The sequence below is a fragment of the Hemitrygon akajei genome, chromosome 3, assembly GCF_048418815.1.
Source record: "Hemitrygon akajei chromosome 3, sHemAka1.3, whole genome shotgun sequence".
In the NCBI taxonomy this organism is placed as follows: Eukaryota; Metazoa; Chordata; class Chondrichthyes; order Myliobatiformes; family Dasyatidae; genus Hemitrygon; species Hemitrygon akajei.
In genome coordinates this window covers 169079246-169102897 of record NC_133126.1, presented here as the reverse complement: position 1 = coordinate 169102897, position 23652 = coordinate 169079246, and the positions used below count along the sequence as shown (strand labels likewise).

Here is a 23652-nt window from a genome sequence, read left to right as displayed (position 1 = left end):
ATACACCTTTGCTACTTATCACACTGTGCAGCCACTTTCAGGGAGCTATGGGCTTGGACATCCTTCAGTGCATCAGCACAGTTGAGGGCCCTGCCATTAACGGTGTATATTGTTCCTTTACATTTGATCTTTCAAAGTGCAGTATCTCACACTCGTCTGGATTAAACTCCATCTGCCATTTCTCTGTCCATATCTGCAACTGATCTATATCTTGCTGTATCCACTGGCAATCTTCTATATTATTTCTATCATATGTGAACTTACTAACTCATCCACGTATTCATTCAAATAATTTGTATATCACAAACAGCAGCGGTCCCAGTACCGATCCCTCAGATACAACCATTAGTCACAGTCCTCCAGCTGTAGTAAGTCCCATCAATCACTATCATCTGCCTTCTATGGCCAAGGTGACTCCAGATCCCCACACATGGATCCCATGCATCCTAATATTCTGTATAGTGTATCATATGGGACCTTGTCTAGCACCTTACTGAAATCCATGTGGACTGAATCTATAGCCCTACCCTAATCAGTCACCTTTATTACCTTAAAAATAACTCAACTATAGTAAGGTGTGGCTTGCCTTGCACTAAATTGTTTCTAATTGCTCATTAATCCTATCCATAAGAATCATCTCCAATTTCTTCCATACCACTGAGAGTCACTGCTCTACTGTTACTAGGATTATCCTTGTTTCTCCTCTTAAATAATGGAATAACATTAGCTACTTAGTTAGATTTCTGGGACTTCATCTGGAGCTAGAGAAGACTTGAAGATCTTGGGCTGGTGCCAACAATCTTATCTCAATAACCATCAATCTTATTTCAATAAACAGGTATATAATCCCATCAGACCTTGGAGATTTAGTTTCCTTAACGTACAATAAGAGACCCAATGCTATCTCATTCTTTATCTCACAATGTCTTAGCACGTTGGCTTGCTGCATACTGACATTACTATCCTCCACATCCTTCTCCTTGTTAAATACCATTGCAAAGTACCCATTTAGGACTCTGTCTATATCCTCTGCCTCCAAGCACATGCTACTCTTATGAATGTAGAATGCTTTGGAAAGATTGCAAATATTATATGATTTACTTAGAGTTTTATTCAGTACACAGTCCCTTTTTTAAATGCATCATAACTAGATTGTTTTCAAGTTTACAATTACATTCTTAAATTGTAGCTTTGATCACAATGCAGCAGTTTCTGCAGAGTAATCTCCCGTTGTCAACCTGAAATTATTAACCTGCTCAGCTGAGGAAAAACACCAGAGACACGAAATTACCTCTGAAACGGTTTTTATTCAGAGAGGAGTTCGCAGCCCCACGCACTTCAGGCGTAAGGTAGCCAACTCCAAATTTGTGGGTTTACAAAGGTCATAATTATACCCAAAAGCAGAGTACTACATTCGCAAATAAGGTTACCGATTCAAATTCATCAATTGATTGGCTATTGCATAGCTAAGCACGCGAAATACTTGGAATAAGCATAGATGCAAGCATAATACTTGGAATGGGTATGGACGCAAGCAAAACACTCGAAATAGGTATATAGCTCAAAATACTTTGCCGAACACATTGTCTTGTGGTCGCAAGGTTCCTCTTCTTTGTGGTTGCCACATGCTGTCTGGCATCTTATTTTAGCTACCTCTTCCCTGTCCTCCTACACTTGCCCAATGACATTATCTTCTCCCTAGTCCTGTCTACATATTTTGCTACACTTACCCCTTGCCCACCCCTTCTACACGTACCCCTTACCCTCTTCACATTCTCATTCCCTCCTGTGATCATGAAATGATCATCAATATCGTGAAAATCCTCTGGTGCAGGTTCGAGGAGTTCGGTGGCCTCGACAGTTGCTCGTACTACCATCAGTGGCTTAGCCGGCAGCAGGTCCCCTAACGAGGCCATCATGCAGTTCAGGACACATTTGACAATGGCGATACAGACAAAAATCCCTATAATAGCCGTCAGCCCATTGATCAACTAGTCCCTCCATGCACTTAGTCCCCAGTCCCCCCCATCCTGCCCAACCTTTTCCTTCCTTAATGGATCCTAACTGTTCATCTATTTTGTTCATACATTGTGTTATGTTGGCAGTAGCATCGTCTAGCCCCATTATGCATTTGTCCTTTATGATAGCACAGAGCCCACCCTCCCTGGCGAGGAGGTAATCAAGTGCATTGTGGTTTTGCATGGAGAAGAGCTACAGTTGGTTAAGGCTGTCAGTTATGAGTCTTAATGCCCCCCTGAGTGGCGTTCCCAAGGCTCATGAGACCACAGGCCAGATAGTTCCGATTGTGGGCTGCCATAGTGGCTCCTGATGCTCCCAAAGAGAAAAAGCCAGCTGCTCCGTATCCGGCCACCTGACCTGCGGTTAGGGTGGTCAGGACTTGGTAATCTGCACAAAATTCTTGGGAGACCTCTCTCTTGTACCTCCCAGATGGGCGGGACAGGGGACCCCAAGACCCAGGGCAAGGGACCGTGGTGGGGAGGAAGGTGCCATAGGCCACCGAGGAAGGGTATGGGTACTCCAGGAAGTTGGTGGCAATGCCATTATAGAAGAAAAAATACCCCGGGAGGGTATACATGGTCTCAGTGCAACCCTTACCCTTTAGGTGTATGGCATCACTCCATTCTCCTATACCGGCAGAGGTGTACACTCGTTTGGTACCCCTGCGATATTCAGGTCGTAGGAATACATGATCATTGACTTGGAGGTTGGTGCGGTTCCCCTCCCCACAAAGGAGTTGCACCCCCTGGGTCAGGGACTGGCACTTTGTCTCATGGCAAGAGCAAGAGATCCCTAAGGGGTCCTTGGTGGGGTGACACTCCCTTTTCCTACAGGGCTTGGAGAGGCAGGCGATGTTATTCGAGACATACACGTCTGAACATCCCCACCCTGTTCCGAAGTAGCAGTTCTCATATACTCAGTCACCCTTCGGGGGCTTGGGATTCCCCTCCCACCAGAGATCTTTTCTCATCCGCAGAAGGAGTGCATGATTTGACCGCTTACTGATGGACGGGGGAAATAGGCAGTCCGTGACAGGGACCTTGGAAGAGTCATAGCTGAGTTCCACCCTCTTTCCCTCAGGCAATGTTTTGCTGGCGGGGGCACATCGGAAGGGTTGATCGGCACGATCCCTGTGTGGGAAAATGGTAAAGAGCGAGGAGACACTGGCAGGGTGGGGATAGCAAACGATGGTTGTAGTGCCATACAGTCGTTTGTGCACGTTTTGGAAATAATTATCACTTATAAACCCCAAGGAGGATCTTTCAAGGGTGGGGCCTTTGGGGAAACCCCAATCCCTTTTCTGCCTTGAAATGTCCCCCTTCGATCTCTTTAGGGGTTTTGGTTCCTCGTCCAGCCATCCCTCAACCTTTGCCCTATACCCCACTATCCCTAAAAGAATATAGATAACCAAGAGCATCCTACCTTCCATTACCAGAGTACAATTTCAAGGATGTGGCACCACAAGGAAAAAGGAATTTAAACACACAACAGTCCAATCAAGTCCGTTTACCAGTCCCTTCATTTATCTGTAGTTTCTAGCGGGTCCGAGGTCCAGCGCTTGCAGTCGCTCAGATGAATCCAACGTTCTTGTCCCTTCACCTTGACAGCAGAGGGGGTCTGCAGGAGGACCTGGTACAGTCCTTTCCACTGGGGTCCCAGCTTGGGTCGATCCCAGTTCCTTATTAACACCCAATCTCCTGGTTCTGCTCCTTGCCACTCGCCTTCTCTGTCAGGAACAGGTCTTGAGGCTTCCTTCACCTGAGTATGTAGAAATTTAAGAGACAAAGTTAAATGCTTGAGGTAACACTGCAATTCCTCGCCCATCATTTGTAAATCTACTTGTATTGGCGGGGGGTTTTGGTCACTGCCCCCTGGGGTTCTATTCGGGCGCCCATAAACCCTTTCAGCAGCAGTTAGCCCGGGTACCGGTTTGAGGTGTAATGCGCATGTGATACAGTGCCAGGGGAAGGACTTTAAGCCAATTTAGTCCTGTTTCAAGGGTCAATTTAGTTAGTTTATCCTTCAGGGTGCCGTTTGCACGTTCCACGATTCCTGCGGCTCGGGGGTGATAGGCACAGTGGAATTGTTGTTCAATCTTTAGTATTTCGCAGAGTTCTTTGTTTACTTTCCCAATGAAGTGCAGACCGTTATCAGATGAGAGTCTTTGTGGGATACCAAAACGAGGAATAACTTCTTTCAGCAGTATTCGCACTACTGTGGAAGCCTTGTTGTTCGTTGTGGGGAAGGCTTCAATCCATTTACTGAAGACGTCAATTATAACTAAACAGTACTTGTAACAATTCACCTTGGGTAACTCAATAAAGTCCATTTGTAATGTGTCAAATGGTCCTGCTGGGGTTGGGGTGCACCCTTTATCACATCCAAGAGATTTATCCGGGTTTACTTTATGGCAAATTAAGCAACCCCTTCCCCGTCTCTCCGCTGCCTCATTCAAACTGGGAGACCACCATGTTTTTAATAACAACATACACATTCCCTCCTGGCCGAGGTGGGTGTCAGAGTGGAGGCGGTCGACCAGGACAGGCAGGAGAGTATCAGGAATACAAGTCTGACCTGCTGGGGTCTGCCAGAGGCCCGTTGCGTTATTAATAATGCAAACATGTTTCTTCCAAACATCAATTTCTGTCGCAGGGGCGTCCCCCTGTAATGGCGCGATGTCGGATATGCCTGGGCTATCAACCGGCAGAAGGCGTGGGGCCGAATCCACAGTTATTGTTTTAGAGGAGGCGGCTCGCTTGGCTGCCGGGTCTGCCCTGGCATTGCCTTTACTAACGGGAGAGTCATCGGATAAGTGGGTGGCACATTTTATAATAGCAAGCTTAACGGGGAGCTGGGTGGCTTTGAGCAAATGGTCAATGTAGGGGCCGTTGGCAATGCTTTTGCCAGCCGACGTTTGGAAGCCCCGCTGCGCCCATAGTGTGCCAAAATCGTGAGCGACCCCAAATGCATAGCGTGAATCTGTGTAAATATTGGCTGTCTGACCCGAGGCGAGGACGCATGCGCGAGTGAGGGCGAAAAGCTCAGCCTGTTATACCGAAACTGGTGGGTGGAAGGCTGCCGCCTCCAAGGTGGTGTGTGGGGTCCCAATGGCATAACCTGATTGCCGGACACCGTCCGGGGAGACAGAGGACGAGCCGTCCACAAAAAGTATCAGGTCCGGATTGTCGAACTCAATGTCCTGGAGGTCTGGCCGCAGGGAAATGAGGAAGTGGTTTCGGTCTACGCAGGAGTGGGGAGGCTCGGATAGAAGGTCGGGCGGGTGATCCACAAAGGTAGCAGGGTTAAATGTGGTGCATAGGCGAACGTCAGCAACGGATTATGGAGAAGAGCAATCTCGTAGCGGCTGAGTCTCGCCTGAGTGAGATGTTGAGTTGGTGCATGGTTAGAAGGGCAGTTACCTCATGGGAAGAGTAGACCGTCACTGGTTGATGCAGGGAAACTAAAAAGATCCCTTGGGGTCACCCTGTAGATCTTAATAGTACTCAGCAAATATTCAATAAACTGCTCCGGTTTCTGCTTTCTGTCCGGAGCGCCCTGCATCACTACCAGCATTTCATTGGGCTTCCGGGGGTACACACAGAAACCGTCAAGGGACTTTGCACAGCATCCTCAGCCTGGGCTGGATTGTGACAAGGGTTAGGGACCTCTCGCATTGGCATCTGTCGGGTGGGGGGGCTTGGATCTACCTGGATCTTTGGTGGAGTAGGGCCAATCAGGGTACTTTCGAGCAAGGGCTGCATCAGGATTATCCTCGGGGTCAGTATCATCACTGGAGGTGGTAAAGTCTGTGTCAGGGTCAAACTCGTCCCCTTGGGGGTCTATCAGTGGGCCGTCACCCACATAGAGGTTCCGTCCTGTAGTCCATTTACGAGCCATGCGGTTCTTAGGGGTCGCAGGTTTAGTACCTTGTGTTTCCCCTTTCCTGGTTTTAGCTCGGGTACGGGCCGCAATGGGGTTGGTGAACCGTGGGCTTGGGGTCATGGGTCAAGGGCACAGGAAGGTTCCGAAGGTACAGGCGGGACGGGATTCGCAGCCCCCGCAGGCGAAGGGACCTGCTGCTGCTCCTCCTCCTCAGTGTCCTCATTAGGGTCAAATAGGGTCGGCAGCCCAGTCATATCCTGTGCCGGCCTTTTATCACCAAGTTTTACATTATGATCATCAATCCTACGCTGCTCATCATAGATTTCACATAAGGCCTTCAGTACCGGCCAGCCCCTGGGTTTTCCGTTACTATCATTGATGGGTATTTTTCTATTTTTTGCATTCACCTCCCAGGAGATCTGGCGGGAGCACTCATTAAGTCTCCTAGTCACGGTATACCACGCGTAATTAGATCTTTCCATTTCTGTGAGACATTCTGTCGCCACACCTGTCCCTCTGCTCGCTTACACTTCTCAAGATCCCAGGTTCCCCCTAATGGCCAAAATTAATTCCCCAACAACTTATTAATCAGCGCGCTCGGTCTCCGTAAATCTGTCTCGTTTTCCGGGAATTCTTTACACATTTTCCATAATGGCGTATTTGGTCCTGATTTATCCAGAGTCTGGCCCATTTTGGTAACTTACTCTCGCATCCACTTCAGTTTCCTGACCTTCGCGTGGCAGATTTCTGCTCTTAACAACCAGTCTAAGGCGGGATGTGGTTTCAGTTAGATGTTGGAACCAGACCTTAATCAAATTAAATATGTATTGCTCCGGAGCTTCCAACCCCAAACCCCACGCAGGGACTCTAACCCCGCTTCCTATACCAGGGGACTCGAACCCCAAACTCTATGCAATTCTTACCTGTTATCCGTGTCTCCCAACTGAGGTTCTCCGTTTTGTCTGTGGAGGCCGTAGGATGGTCAGCCGGAGTCGAAGGGGTCGGAACGGGGAGTCAGAGAGGGAGAGAGAGACCGAGAAAAATCTCTCGGAGGGCCCTTCCGTCTCAACCTGCTCGTACCTGCCCGCCGATCTCTTACACCGGATCCTGAACTGCCAACTGTTTGGCTCCTGGCTCAGCTCGCCAAATTGTCAACCTGAAATTATTAACCTGCTCAGTTGAGGAAAAACACCAGAGACACAAAATTACCTCTGAAACGGTTTTTATTCAGAGAGGAGTTCGCAGCCCCACGCACTTCGGGCGTAAGGTAGCCAACTCCCAATTTGTGGGTTTACAAAGGTCATACTTATACCCAAAAGTAGGGTACTACATTCGCAAATATGGTTACCAATTCAAATTCATCAATTGATTGGCTATTGCATAGCTAAGCACGCGAAATACTCGGAATAAGCATAGACGCAAGCGTAATACTTGGAATGGGAATGGACGCAAGCAAAACACTCGAAATAGGTATATAGCTCAAAATACTTTGTCGAACACATTGTCTTGTGGTTGCAAGGTTCCTCTTCTTTGTGGTTGCCACATGGTGTTTGGCATCTTATTTTAGCTACCTCTTCCCTGTCCTCCTACACTTGCCCAATGATGTATCCTCTCCCTGGTCCTGTCTACATATTTTGCTACACTTACCCCTCGCCCACCCCTTCTACACGTACACCTTACCCTCTTCACATTCTCATCATGAGCATCAAAATGATAATGCCCAGATTCTTTTCAGTAATGATTAAGTATTAGGGTAAAAAAAACAAAGGGAAGGATTCTCCTGCTGTTGTCAAAATACAATAGTAGCTTCTGAAGGATAGCCTCTTTAACAGCACAATATTACCTCTGTGGCTGTTGAATGTCAGCTGATGATTTTGTACCCGGGTGTCTAGATTGTGATTTATGAGGCGAGGGTTCTAGGTTTCCAGTCCTTTACTGTATGAGCTACTTAATCCTATTTAGAACAACTAAACTGACGAATGACTAGATTTAAGACCATATTGACTTTTCCCGATGCATATTGTTTAAAAGTAATGCTGTTCTGTTTTCCTTTTACATTGCTTGTTGATTTGATGGTCTCTGCAGGTGAAGCAGCAGGTTTGGCGCTGGGATTGGTTATGCTCGGATCTAAGTCAGCTCAAGCAATTGAGGATATGGTGGGCTATGCTCAGGAGACTCAGCATGAGAAGATTCTCCGTGGTTTGGCTGTAGGCATTGCTATGGTGATGTATGGCAGAATGGAAGAAGCAGATGCTCTCATTGAGAGTCTTTGTAGAGATAAGGTAAGTTTAACTTAAAAAATTTTCCCCAGAGCATTTATATCTCATTTGGTTTTTATTAGATGTCTGTCAAAGGATATAGTGTAGGAATCTAATAGGTTGCACATTTTAGCATATATAGTAGTCAAGAGCAGTATTTTTATAAAATAATTGTTGCTTAATAATGTCCGTATTTATTTATTTATTGATATATATCTTAAGACAGAATCTTAGAGGCATGGTAAAATGGTGATTAAAACTGACTTCAATAATCTCGTGGTATAGCCCAGATGACTAATTGTTCAAGTGGATTTTAATTGAAAAGGATCTAATGCTTTCCCGGTATATAACAGGTTGAAATCGATACTTGTACCCAACTGGAAGCCTGAGAAAAGTTTATTGGAATTTCATTGTAGTTAATTACATAAATCAAGAACTTAACATTAATATTAGTAATGTTGGCAAGAACCAGACCCATCTCCTTCCCTAATAGCTTTTGAGGAAGGAAGATGGTTAACACTCCATTGAGGGACAGTTGGGGTCAGCAGCATATGATAACCTTATCTGCAATGCACTTACCTTGTGAAGAAAAATTTAAGTAGTTTTGGAATTGAGTTTATAATCTGTATTTATCTGTACTTTTATTGAATTAAGATCATAACTGTATTTGAGACAATGTGGTCATTTGTAGGGTGATGGGTAAAGCAGTGCAGTTTATGATTAAAGAATGAATAAGAAAAGGAGTTCAATTTCTTCCTGGTAATGTTGGGGAAAAAAGGATAGCACATTATAAAAGAGAGTGGTATTGGTAAATTGGTAGGCAGCATACACTAGGATCAATATTAGTCAAGCAGTTTTTTTTTAGTATTATTCTTTAAATGAGAAAAACTGTAGTTCCTGTAATTTAGGGAAAGGAGAAGGAAAGCATGAAACTTTGTTCTACATGAGGTAATTTTTTTGTTTTTTTTTGTTAGTAAAATTCCAGACTATTAGGTAAAATTGAGTACTTTTTAATGCATTAAGTTAAATCAGATTGATATACTTAGTATATCAAAATTCATTGGAAATAATTCTTGTGAACATTTGATACTATATTATAGACTATAGTAGCATACACATTCCAGCTGCAGTACTGAAGACTTGCACACCAGAAATGTGTATCCTGTTCTAGAATAATTGCACACTGAAATTTAGCCAACAGCGTGGAAAATGACTCCAGTATGTCCTGTTAACAATAAGACAAGTTCATCCTGGCTTAATGCAAGCCGATTGAGTCACTTCCCAATCACTGGTAAAGTAATGGGAACTGTCACTGATAATTCTATCAGGCAGTACATGACAATGCTGCATTTGTCTTTTGCCTGTACCAATTTGCTCTAGGCCTCTTCACAAGGTTTGGTCGAAAATTTGACCAAAAAATAGTTGACCAAAACTTGAGTGGCACAGTAGTATTGTGGCTAGTGTAATGCTTTTACAGCACCAGCAACCCAAGTTTAATTCTGCTGTTGTCTATAAGACATGGCTACAAAAAATGAGATATCCAATGGCAAATGCCACACCACTTAATACACCAAAGCAAAGACCAGTATATAATGCTCTCTATTTGGCTGGATTTGTACAATTCTTTTGTTACTGGCATAATGTAACTACTGCATTCCATTTGCAAAATGGGCTACAATTAGTTGTCCAGGCATCTGGCAGCACCTTCCAAACTTCGGATCTCCTATCACCAGGAAGTGTGAGAGTAGCAAATGTAAGAAACCACCAGCACTTGTAGGTTTCCCTCCAAGTAGCACACTAACTTGATATGGATACACTGTAATTGTAAAATATATTTCAGGGTTGCTAAATTGAACTTTTGGATTTCTGTACCCAGCGCCCTTCTAGAAGTGTATCCATGGGAAGCATAGCAGTTCAAGATGGCAGCTAAACACAACCTTTTCAAGAGCATTTGGGGATAAGGAGAGTCATAGAAAAATACAGCACAGAAACGGGTTCTTTGGCCCATCTTGTCCATGCCAAACTATTTAAGTTGCCTACTTCCATCAACCTGAACCAGGAGCATAGCCCTCCATACTTTACCACCCATGTACCTATCCAAACTTCCCTTAAATATTTAAATCAAACTGGCATGTACTAATTGCACTGACTCATTCCACACTCCCCTGACCTTCTAAGTAGATCTTTCCCATCACGTTCCCCTTAAACTTTACACCTTTCACCCTTACCCGTGACCTCTGGTTGTTGTCTCACCCAGCCTCCATGGATAAAGCCTGCTAGCATTTACCTTTCTATACCCCTCATAATTTTGTATAGCTCTATCAAATCTTCCCTCAATCTTCTGTGCTCTAGGAAATAAAGTCCGAGCCTATTCAGCCTTTCTCTATAACTCAGGCCCTCAAGGTCCTGATCGGTGTAAATTTTCTCTGTACTCTTTCAACCTTATTTACATCTTTCCTGTAGGTAGGTGACCAAAGTTGCCCACTATACTCCAAATTAGGCCTCAACAACATCTTATTCAACTTCAACATAACATCCCATTTCCTGTACTCAATACAGTTGCAAGAAAAAGTTTGTGAACCCTTTGCAATTATAGACAAACACAATCTGCCTAAACTAATAATACACAAACAATTGTAGTTTTCATGCCTTTATTGAACACATTGTTTAATCATTTGCAGTCCAGGCTGGAAAAAGTATGTGAACCCTTGTATTTAATAACTGGTAGAACCTCCTTTAGCAGCAATAATTGCTGATCAGACTTGCACAACAGTGAGGAGGAATTTTAGACCATCCCTCCATACAAAACTATTCCTGTTCCTCAATATTTCTGGGATACCTTGCATGAGCAGCCCTCTTCAGATCATGCCACAGCAACTCAATTGGGTTGAAGTCTGGACTCTGATTTGGCCACTATGTTTAAACCATTCAGTTGTTAATTTACTCCTGTGTTTCAGATCATTGTTTTGTTACATCATTCAACTTCTATTAAGCTTCAGGTGACAGACCGCCATCCTGCCATTCTCCTCTAAAATGTCTTGATACAATTCTGAATTCATTGATCCCTCAATGACTGCGAGCTGTCCAGGCTCTGAGGCAGTAAAGCATCTCCAAACCATGATGCTCCATCCATCATGCTTCACAGTTGGGATGAAGTTTTGGTGTTGGTCTACAGTGCCCTTTTTCCTCCAAACGCTGGGATGTGCATTTCTGCTAAAAAGTTCAACTTTTGTCTCATCTTTCCACAGAACATTGTCCTAGAAGCATTGTGGAACATCAAGGTGTTTTTTTGCAAATTTGAGACATGCAGAAATGTTTTTTTTTTTGGAGAGCATTGGTTACCTCCATGGTGTCCTTCCATGAACACCATTCTTCTTCAGTGTTTTTTCTTCAAGTATGTACATGAACAGAGACCGTAGCAAATTTTAGAAATTTCTGAAGGTCTTTTGCTATTATCTTTGAGTTCCATTCACCTCCTTCAGCATTACACGTTGTGCTCTTGGTGTGATCTTTGCAGAATGCCCACTCCTAGGGAGAATAGCAGCCATACTGAATTTCCTCCATTTGTAGACAGTTTCTCTTACTGGTGGCACAGTGACATCAGCGCCAGACTCCAGAACGGAGGTTCCTGGGTTGGAATCCAGTTGGGCTGTTCCTGAGTACGCTTTCCATCTGTGCCGGTTTGAGTGTTGAGCTCGCAACTTGACCTCGTAAAATAAAGAAAAAATACTGTGAAATGTCTATTTGAGTAGTGGCGCGCCACACAGTCTTTCATTCCATGCCTTGTAAGGCATGAAAGTGCCCGACGCTGGCCTCTCAGGCCTGAGTCGACATCATCATCATCATCATCATCATCGTCATCTTACTGTGGACTAATGAACACCCAGGTCTTCAGAAATGCTTTTGTAGCCTTTTCCAACTTCATACATCTCTACAATTCGTCCTCTCAGCTCCTCCGAAAGTTGTTTTGATCAAGGCGTCGTGCACATAAACAGATCTTTCTTGGGAAGGGCAGCCTCTGTCAGTAACATGACTGAGTGTCTTTATTTTATAGGGCAGGGTATCCCTCCAACCCACCCCTCCAATCTCATCTCATTGATTGGAACACCTGACTCCAAATAGCTTTTGTAGAAGGCATTACCTCAGAGATTCACATACTTTTTTTGAACCTTGACTGTGATTGTTTAAATGGTGTATTCAGTACTGACGAGAAGTAGTACAGTTGTTTGTGTTTTATTAGTTTAGGCAGATTGTGTTTGTCTATTATTGTGACTTAGATGAAGGTCAGACCAGATTTTATGAGTAATTAATGCAGAAAACCAGGTAACTGCAAAGGGCTCTCAAACTTTTTCTTGCAACTGTACATTGATTTTTGAAGGCCAATGTGCCTTTCTTTACGACTCTTTCTACCAGCAACTTACAAGATGTGGTTTTACTGGCAATGTTCAGATTTTGGAGGATTAATAACTTTATTTAAAAATAGATCAAGCTAATGATGTCTTCAAAGTTTTTAAAGAGTTAATGATTTAGCTCATCACTTGAAGACTGGAAATTTAATCAAATGAACCTTAATTCGAACTGTTTGAAAAATGATTTTGAAAAGTTATCAGTGATGTTATAGAACAGAAATGATAGCAGAAAAGGTTTATTATAGCACCTTTTATCCAGCTAATGTAAAAGTTTGCATTTCGTAATTGGTATCTTTTCTTGATATGCACAGGATCCCATTCTCAGACGTTCTGGAATGTACAGTGTTGCAATGGCATATTGTGGCTCCGGAAATAATAAGGCAATCAGAAGACTACTGCATGTTGCTGTAAGGAAAAAAATTGCCTCTTGTTTAATTATTTCATTTGTTAGGTGATTTATCATCTTGCACCACCTATCCTAGATACTGACCTGTATAAGTATATGAATTTAAGAATAATAGTAATGTCCTAGTAGGCCCTCATGCTGTGTATTATTTAAGATTGTTTAATGTCATTTCTGTACACAAGTGTATCCCTCAGATTCAGCCAGCATGCGTTTGTCTAGGGGAAGACAGCCTCTGGCTCAGTCAAACTGAGAAATCTCACTTGTGTGGATGCTGCGTGATGTGTTGCCCGGTTACAAATCTGAAATGCAAAATATCAGACTACACCATATACAATTTAACGATTAAACTTTATAAATCTTAATCTGACTATAGGGTTAGTAAAGAAAATAAAAAGGAGGGCCCATTTTAATGAAGCAGTCTAATGTGCATGTTAGAGTTCACTGATTCGTCCGTTCGTTCCCCATCGACCGCCTCCAAGCATCGCTGACTGTCGGACCCTCACTCTTGAGTCCACTCCATCCGGTGGTCTACCAACTCTTTCCATTCACGTTTTCTCTCTTCATCTCTCGCTGACAAATGCCTGGCCACACTGTCATGTGTATATAGACAGCAGAGCAGTGGGCTAAGCACACACCCCTGAGGTGTGCCAGTGTTGATCGTCAGCGATAAGGATATATTTTCACCAATCCACACAGATTGTGGTCTTCCCGTTAGGAAGTCGAGGATCCAATTGCAGAGGGAGGTATAGAGGCTCAGATTCTGCAACTTTTCAGTCAGGATTGTGGGAATGGTGGTATTAAATGCTGAGCTATAGTCAGTGAACAGCATCCGGACATGAGTGATTGTATTGTCCAGGTGGTCTAAAGCCGTGTGGAGAGCCATTGAGATTGCTGTTGACCTATTGTGGTGATAGGCAAATTGCAATGGGTCCAGGTCCTTGCTGAGGCAAGAGTTCAGTCTAGTCATGAATAACCTCCGTGATATTGACCAGATAATTAGCTCTTAGTTATGTTAATATGGAGTTGAACCTGGCAGGAAATGAGGAGAATTTTCCAATTTGAGAGTTTATTAGTGTCTGAAAGATAGTTTTCCATTGCGTTCAGCTCTTCTTCAGGACTCTGATAGTATATCACTTGAAAGCATCATCAGTGAACATGATCCTATGCTTGCGTGACATCTATATTTTTGCACTTTGGAAGTGCATCACTGGAGAAGTTGATTTGACTCTCCTCTCACAACCCCTCTTCACTCTTATAATTTATATTGTGGAGTCAATTTTGAATTGAGTTCCAAGAATCACAGATAAATCAGCCTAAAAATAAAATTTATTTTAAATGATCTGTGTATGTACTGTTTACACTTTCATCATGGACAAATTCCACATAAAAGCAAATTTGAACTTTTTTTTTGCAAAATCGATAACTTTAGGCAACACTGCATTTGATCCAAAGGATTGCAATCTCTTGTACACAGTGTAGAGTTAAGAGGAAAGTTTATCTGCAAGGTGGATTTCAGCTGTCTGCATGTCTTTCTGCATGGTATAATCGCTTGGTAGAAAGTGATACTTAATATTAATAAAGGGAGACTTCAGAATTGATGAATTTTCCTTGCTCTTTCAGGTGAGTGATGTCAACGATGATGTCAGGCGTGCTGCTGTAGAATCTCTTGGATTTATTTTATTCAGGTATAGAATTTTGAATTATTGTAAACCATGGTTTGAAGTGCATTGTATGGTACTTGTTCTACAACCATGACTTATTCTGCCACATGGTGGCGCTGGTTGATATGTTTTCCAATAGGAATGAATCTGCGTAATCCCAAGTGCTAACTACTGAAAATGCAGACGTGTGGTATATGCATGGTGGAATTCCTTTTGTGTATTTTCCTTCCCAGACGTTCTGTCATAGTCTGTTTCTGCAGTCCTTTATACCTTGGTTTGAATTTAAGGGAGCCTTTTCTATTTAATTGTTTTCTACAGCTACAACAAAATGTGTTTTATTCCATATTAAAAATATATATACTGAAGTTGATATTATGAACTTGGCAAGCATTAATTTGTCTCATTTGGATGATGGTGTATTCCTTTTGAGTTATATTTATTGACAGAATCTCACCTTTTTTTAAAAAAAGTGTTTAATATGGACACTTTGTTTCATTTCATGGTATCAGGCAACTCTTCCCCTGAGGAGTGGTATAATTTTAGTGTATGTATTTGGAAATGTTAATATGATCACCTTGAGGCAGAATGTGTGGGCTTGGTAAACTGTTACTGGACAGCAAGATTATGCATTTTATTTTTAACATTGCTTATTATTCAGGAATGGAAACTGCTCTGATTCTTATGTTTTTTACGTCATATTTTCTGTTTTATATGTATTGGAGTACTGAATGTCTACCATGAATTAATTAAAATGCAGCAATTGAGGCCAACTGATTCTTTAAGCTTGTCTCTCCCAGTAGTGATATGTAAGGCAGACATTTTGCCTACTAAAGGCCATGTAATTTGGTGGTCAGGCACAAAAAAAATCATCTCAATTAATGATGTTATTTGGAGTGGAGGATAGAGAATATGGTGGCATTAGTTAAAGACCTAGATGGACCTAGTGGGTACAATTCAAAGCCAGCAAGATTTCATTTTGAATTCCCCCGAAAATAATTCATAAGTTCTTACTGGCCCTGCTTTATTGATCTATGTTTTATAATATTTAGTGGCTCCAAATTACAATTCAGTAAGGCATATTTTAAAATGTTTAATCACTGATTTTGCTGTCATTTTCGTGATCATTATTGCCTTGTTTAGAATTGTTCTCTGGTCTTAATTCAATCATCTAAACTGGGTAGAAGAATTCTGAAGGAAGAGTGCCTGCATTTCATTTACGCTGTTTGTTTTGCAAAAGACCTTGAGTCATTTCAGGCTTGAGAGGCTACACATGGCACGGAGTTGCACAATATAGCTTGTTGGGTTATTTGTTTCTTAAAGTTAGTAACACAAAATATCCCAAAAAGAGCTGTGTTGCCAAACTCAAAAATGTATTATCTTGAGGTAAAATGCATCTAATCTCTCTTTTAGTAATTTAGTGTGTTGAGTCATGTGTTCATTTAACCTGTACCATATTTACTGATGTTAGCAGTTTTTTTTACATGTTCTATTTCATTGGAGTTTCCACATTAGTTTCTTTACGACTGTGAACAGTCTCTCAAATTCCCCTCGTGCTATTGTGACGAATTCATCATGAAGAATGGATAGGAGAAAATGATATGAAATGTGAAAGGAAATCCGAGCATCTGGGTTAAATCCACATGCTAAAAGAGGCAATTTGCAAACTCCACACACACAGCACCATAAGTATGTGATGTGAAGTGTCTTCTGTGTTTAAAAAGGAACATTTGATATTTTATTTTTATGGTGATTAACCGGAATTTATTGCAGGATGTGGGAAGGCAGGGAGACCTCCAGTGTCCCTGACAACTACACCTGTAAGAAATGCATCCAGCTGCAGCTTCTAACAGAATGAATTATGAGTTGGAACTGGATGAACTCTGAATCATTTTTTGAGGGGGGGGGTGCTGAGGGCTTGATAGACAGGGCATACAGCAAGGTAGTTACACCTAGGTGCAAGACACAGGTAACTGGGTGACTGTCAGGAGACGTTAAGGAGATGGGTAGCCAGTGCAATGTACCCCCATGACTGTTCCCCTCAACAACAGGTATACCACTTTGGATATTGTTGGGGGGTGGTGGCCTAGCAGAGCAATGACGTAGCAGTTGGTTCTCTGGCACTGAGTCTGCCTCTGTGACTCAGAAGGGAGGTGGGTGGGTGGGGAGGGGGGGAGAAGAGTTATGCTGCAGTGATAAGGGATTTATTGGTTATGGTAGGAGAAAGAGGGTTCTGTGGATTGCCAGATAGTTTGTAACAGGCTCAGGGACATCTCGAATAGAGTATAAAGCATTCTTAGTGGCACAGGGAGCAGCCAGAGGTCGTGGTCAATGTTGGTACCAATGACATGGTAGGATGAATGACTAGGTTCTCCATAGAGAGTTCAGGGAATTAGGTGCTAACTTAATGGGCAGGTCCTCCAGGGTTGTTATCTCAGAGGATTGTTACCTGTGCTACGTGCTAGTGAGGCCAAAAATAGGAGGATCATTCAGTTTAACACGTGGCTAGCAAGTTGGTGCAGGAGAGAGGGCTTCAGATATTTGGATGATTGGGCTCTCTTCCAGCGAAGGTGGGACCTGTACAGAAGAAGTGGTTTTCACCCTAACTGGAGGGAGACTGATACCCTAGCGGGAAGGTTTGCTAGTGCACAGTGGGTTTAGACTGGAGTTGCAGGGCCATGGGAGCCAGCACACTAAAACAGATAGTGGGTGGTTGAGAAAGATGTAGTTAAGCCTACATACAAAGTCAGGTTGAAAATCAAAAGGTTGAACATGGTGGAACTAATGCTCTGAGCTGTGTATATTTTAATACAAGATATATTGTTGGAAAGGTGGATGAGCTTAGGCATGGATCAGCACGTGGAATTATGATATTAGTGAGATCTAGTTGCAGAGGGGCAGTTCTGGCTGTTCAATATTTCAGGGTTTGGTTGTGATAGAGCGATGGGATTAAAGCGGGATGGAAAATGTCACAACGGTTCTCAGTCAGGACAGACAGGAGAGCTCATTTATTAAGGCTTTGTGGGTAGAAATGAGGAGTAAGAAATGTATGACTGCTTTAAGGGGATTATATTATAGATGGCCCAGCACTCTGTGGGAGTTAGAGGAGCAAATTTTGTAGAGAGATTGCAGACCTGCTAGAAATATAAAGTTGCGATAGTGGGTGACTTTAACTTTCCACATATTGATTTGGACTCCCATACCATGAAAGGGCTGGATGGGAAAGAGCTTGTCAGATGTATTCAGGAAAATTTCCTTAATCAGTGCATAGAAGTCCCCACTATAGAGAGTGTGATACCATATCTCCTATTAGGAAATGCAACTAACCAGGCGACAGAGGTTTGTGTAGAGGAGCACTTTCCATTGAGTGATTGTAATGTTATTAGTTTCAAGGTACTTGTGGAAAAGGAGAGGCATGGTCCTCAGGTTGAGATTCTAAGTTGGAAAGAGACTAATTTTGATGGCAAAGACCTGGCAAATTCTGGCAAACGTGTACTTAATAAGTGGGAGGTCTTCAAAAGTGAAATTTTGAGAGTACAGAGTCTGTGTGTTCCTGTCAGAATAAAAGGCAAGGATAACAGTTTTATGGAACTTTGGTTTTTGAGAGTTATCGAGGCCCTGGTTAAGAAAAAGGAGGCACATAGCAGGTAAAGGCAAGCAGGAATAAATAAGGTACTTGAGTATAAGAAATGCAAGAGAGTACTTACGAAGCAAATCAGGAGGGCTAGCAGAAGGCATGAGGTTGACCTAGCAGACAAGGTGAAGGAGAATACTAAGAGATTCTATAAATATATTAAGAGCAAGAGGATTGCAAGGGACAAAATTGGCCCTCTGGATAATCAGAGTGTTAACCTATGCATGGAGCCAAAAGAGATGGGTGAGATCTTAGTGGATTTATTTCATCTGTATTTACTGGAGAGATGGACACAAGAGTCTATAGATGTGAGGCAAGGTCATGGACCCTATGCAGATTACAGAGGAGGAGGTGTTTGCTGTCTTGAAGCAAATTAGAGTGAATAAATCCCCGGGACCTAACGAGGTATTCCCTCAGACCCTGTGTAAGGTTGGTGCAGAAATCGCAGGGGCTGTAGTAGAGATATTTAAAACATCTTTAGCCATGGGTGAAGTGCCAGAGGATAGGATAACAGGTGATGTTGTTCCCTTGTTTAAGAAAGAATAAGACAGAGATTATATGTAGGTGGTGAGCCTGACATCAGTATAGAATAGAAAAGAATAGTGTGAAAGTTATTGGAGGGTTTTCTAAAGGACCAGATATGACTATTTGGATAGATAGGGACTGATTAGGGATAGTCAACATGGCTTTGTGTGTGGTAGGTTGTGTCTAACATACTTAAAGTTTTTCAAGGAGGTTCTCAAAGTTGATGAAGGCAAGGCAGTGGATGTGGTTTACATTGACTTTAGCAAGTCCTTTGATAGGGTCCCATGTGCAGGTAAGTCATGAATGTTAAGTGGCTTGGCATTCAGGATGAGGTAGTAAATTGGATTAGATGTTGGCCTTGGAGGAGAAGTCAGAGAATAAAAGTAAATGGTTCCCTCTCTGACTGGAGGCCTGTGACTAGTGGAGTGTCGCAGGGATCGGTGCTGGGTCATTTGTTCTTTGTTATCTACATCAACAATCTGAATGATAATGTGGTAAACTGGATCAGCAAATTTGAAGATAACACCAAGACAGGGAGTGTAGTGGACAGTGAGGAAAACTTTCAAAGCTTGCAGAGGGATCTGGACCAGCTGGTAAAATGGGTTGAAAAGTGGCAGATGGAATTTAATGCAGATGTGTGTGAGGTGTTGCACTTTAGGAGGACTGACCAGTGTAGGTCTTACATGGTGAGTGGCTGGGCAATGAGGAGCGTGGTACAACAAAGGGGTCTGGGAATACGGATCCATAATTCCTTGAAGATGGAATATTAAATGGCACATTGGCCACAAATTAACTATTGAGTGAAAAGTTGGGATGTAATGTTGAAATTGTATAAGGTGTTGGTGAGGCCTAATTTGGAGCATTGTGTCTAGTTTTGGTCACCTACCTACAAGAAAGATTTAAATAAGATTGAAAGAGTGCAGAGAAAATTTACACTTGTGTTACTGGGCTTGAGGACCTGAGTTATAGGGAAAAGTTGAATAGGCTAGGTCTTTATTCCCTCAAATGTCAAAGATTGAGGGGCAATTTGATAGAGGTACACAATATAAGAATACAGGTGCATTAGGGTTGAATGGGATCTGGGATCAGCCATGATGAATTGCGGAGCAGACTTGATGGACTGAATGATCCAATTTTACTCTTGTGTCTTATGGTCTAATATAAAGGGTATAGATAGAGTAAATGCAAGTTGTTTTTTTTTCCCCTCACTGAGGTTGGGTGAGATTACAACTAGAGGTCTGGGTTAAGGTTGAAAAGTGAAATGTTTAAGGGGAACATGAGGGGGATCATCTTCACTCAGAGGGTGGTGAATTTGTGAAATGAGCTGCCAGCAGAGGTAGTGGAACGGGATTGATTTCAACATTTAAGAGAAATTCGGAGAGGGACATAGATGGGAGGGGTATTGAGACTAGGTAGATTAATGGTTCAGTGTAGACTAGATGGGCCGAAGGACCAGTTTCAGTTTCTGTGCTGTTCTGTACTCTTGAGTCAATCTTTTTTTATTACCTTGTCAACTTCAAAATATTGGTAATGTTGGGTTTAAAACTGTTAAGTGCTGTAATATTTGCTTACTGATTATTTGCATTCCTGTCTGCCCGAGTTCCCTTACAGGGATTGGAGATGGCATCTAATCTGATTTGTTATTGCATACTACAGCCATAACTCTCTACCACCTGAGTACCAAATAAGAAAGATCCAAGTGTTTCAGGGCAGTTGCCAACCAATTCTGTTCCCCAGCAACTGCAGATGAAGTTTTAACTTCAGACCTCTCACCTTTCCCAGAAAGCATTCAGCACATTCCATGCTTCAATTTAACCAGATCTCTGAAAGAATAATTAGAGAAAAATCTAAATCATGCATTTGTTATCTGTTAAATTGTTTTATGGTGGCATCTGGATGATTTGGATTATTTTGCAAACTCAGCAAAAATATTCTGTGAAAAGTAATCTAATCAAGCATATTAGCTAAGACAAGCCAATCTTTGAAGAAAATAGTTATATAAAAATTAATTTCATAGTATTTGAATAGAAATTCTTCAATTGCATAATGTAACAATAGGTATTTTGGATCGTTGGGATTATTCCCAAGGCACGGTTGGTCTGTATACGATGGATGAGTTGAACCTAAAATGGAGGGAGACTAATGTCCTCTGGAGGGTTTAAACTAGCGAGCAGTTTGCCTACCAGGAGCACATTGGAGTCGTCGGTGCTGCCATCTTCCTGCTGAACAGAGCCTACTCATTTGGATAAGCAGGGCAGCACTGTGAGGATCATGTTTTTTGATTTCTCAAGTGCATTCAATACCATACAGTCCTCATTGCTGGGGGAAAGCTCCATTCAATGCAGGTTGGCACTTCCATTGTATCCTGGACAATGGACTACCTGACTGGCAGACTACAGTTTGTGCAGCTCCAGAGCTGTGTGTCAGACATGGCTATAAGCAGCAATGGGGCCCTTTGTGGACTGTATTGGCTTCCTCCCTGTATACCTCAGACTTTAGATACAACACTGATTCATGTCATCTACAGAAATTCTCTGATGACTCAGCAATAGATGTGTGTATAAAGGGAGGACGGGAGGATGAATACAGGGCCTTGGTGGAGGACTGTGTCAAATGGTGCAAGCTGAATCTGCAGGTTAACATCAGTAAGACAAAGGAGATGATGATGGACTTCAGGAAGACTAAGCCTGCTCTGATCCCTGTTACTATTGATGGTGAGGACATGGATGTAGAGTGGGCCTGGGGTGCACCTGGATGATAGACTTGAGTGGAGCACCAACACAGAGGCTGTGTAAAGAAAGACCAGAGTCGCCTCTACTTCCTGAGGATACTGAGGTCCTTTGGAGTATGCAGGCCTCTCCTTCACATCTTGTCACAGTGCGGTCTTCTATGCGGTGGTGTGCTGGGGGCAATGGCATCAACCTGGGTGATGCCAACAGGTTCAGTAAACTGACTAGAAAGGTTGGCTCTGTTATTGTAGTCAAACTGGACACACTGGAGGCTGTGGTAGAGAAAAGGACCCTACAGAAATCTTGACAATTCTGGGCAATATTTCACACCCTCTGCATGCTGTCTTGGCTGAATAGGGGAGCACTTTTTGTAATAGACTAAGACAACTGAGCTGCTCCAAAGAGTGCTATATGAGGTCATTCTTACCTTTGGCCATTAGGCTCTATAATAAGTCAATCTACAGCCAGAGAAGTGATGACCCCTTCCTGTTAGACTGGGGCAGCTTATTTTTTATTCTTTTGTACTTTTTTTTCTCGTATGTCTCTGTCTACATTATTTTGATTGCTACAACAAAATCCAAATCCACTTTGATTTTATTTTTATCATGCCTTTTGTGAAGCTTTCAGGATGTTGAGTCTTTTGCCTTTTCATCAGTAATAGGACAGGGTTCTCCTGTACAAGGAGAATGTCTACATTTTCTATACTCGCAACACCCACAAATGGGAGGCGGGGGAGTGCTTGCACATTCCCAGAAAACAGTCCATATTGCAATTTTCTTCATTGAGAAGCTGTGTCATCTGCACATTGTTTATTTACTTTTTCACAAATTCTGAGAGGGCAAGTTTTATTCTATATCTCAAATTTTTGGGTAGTGATTTGTAAATTCTGTAAAAGTGAGTTTCTGTTACCTAGACAGCTGTATGTAAAACCATGAAAGTGAATTTGAATCTTAACGACACACTTATCATCTTGAACCACAACTAAAAGTACTGACTAACACTTATACCGTATTGTATAATAATGTAACTAATATTCAGGATGACGGGGTTTTTTTTGCACAATTGAATTCTGCATAAGCCAATTATTTATTATCAGTTTCATTAGAACATAGAACAGTACAGTATTGGACAGACTATTTAGCCCAAGATGTTCTGATCTTGATGCTCATTTATACTATATGTCCTTATCCTGTGTGTTGTGTATTTAATATTTGAGTAATCTTGTGTGTGTGTGTATATATATGTATATGTGAATTCTATACGTCATCAAGCTACCACATGATATGTGGGTGCCTTGCTTAAAGAATGAAGTTAGATTCTTATCTCTCAGTTCTCTTGTTTTCCTTTGGATTAGTTTAATGTTTTTGGAGTTACAAAACATAACACTCTATCATCCATATCCCTCCATTCCTTTCACATTTATATCTATATAAACACCTCCAAATACCACTCTAGTAACCAATTCCAGGCACCTACCACTCTGCATTTTTAAAAAGAAAATTTGCCTCTCAAATTGCTTTTAAGCCTTAAAGCATGTACTTTGATGTTCGACATTTCTACTTGGAGGAAGATTCTGTCTGTTTCCTATAATTTTCTTATAATTTTGGAACTATTAATCAGAAATCACCTCAGCCTTTAACATTCTAGAGTGACAGTTCAGGATGAATGATACATGTATTGACGAACAAATTGCATAATTTCAAAAGTCATTTGATAATGTTAATTAATTGGCAAGATTACTTCTAAATGCAACACGTTGCACTGCCTTACTTCCTCTATTTGCAGTGAAGATCCGCTTTGGAATGTGGGCAGTAGAGAGATGAGGTTCAATACAGAGTGGATAGAAAAAGGGCATGTTTCTGGATTGTTTTGTAGGCACTTGGGATGGGATACCATCCAAAAGTGCTATTAAGAGAAACCAGTGAGGAATTTTGAGCCTATATAAATATGCTCAGTTTTTTACTGCAGAAAACAAGAAATGGTGTAGCACTTCAGGCTTTTGTACAGCCCAGACGGTGGTGATCTTAGATAATTGCTGTGCCTTCAGTGGAGGCTACTGATGGTGGGGAGGGATGTGCCCGTGATGTATTGTGCAGTGTCAACTACTCTCTGAAGCTTCTTGCATTCCTGCA

At 42.3% G+C, this 23652-nt stretch overlaps 1 protein-coding gene across 1 annotated transcript in view; it reads left to right on the top strand.

Annotated features, from left to right (window-relative positions):
- Positions 1-23652, top strand: part of psmd1 (proteasome 26S subunit, non-ATPase 1) — a 125151-nt gene that overhangs the window by 38474 nt on the left and 63025 nt on the right. The window contains exons 14-16 of the mRNA XM_073041271.1: positions 7987-8183; positions 12880-12975; positions 14595-14659. Coding sequence (XP_072897372.1) covers positions 7987-8183; positions 12880-12975; positions 14595-14659 — 358 coding nt within the window. The remainder of the gene's footprint in view (positions 1-7986; positions 8184-12879; positions 12976-14594; positions 14660-23652) is intronic.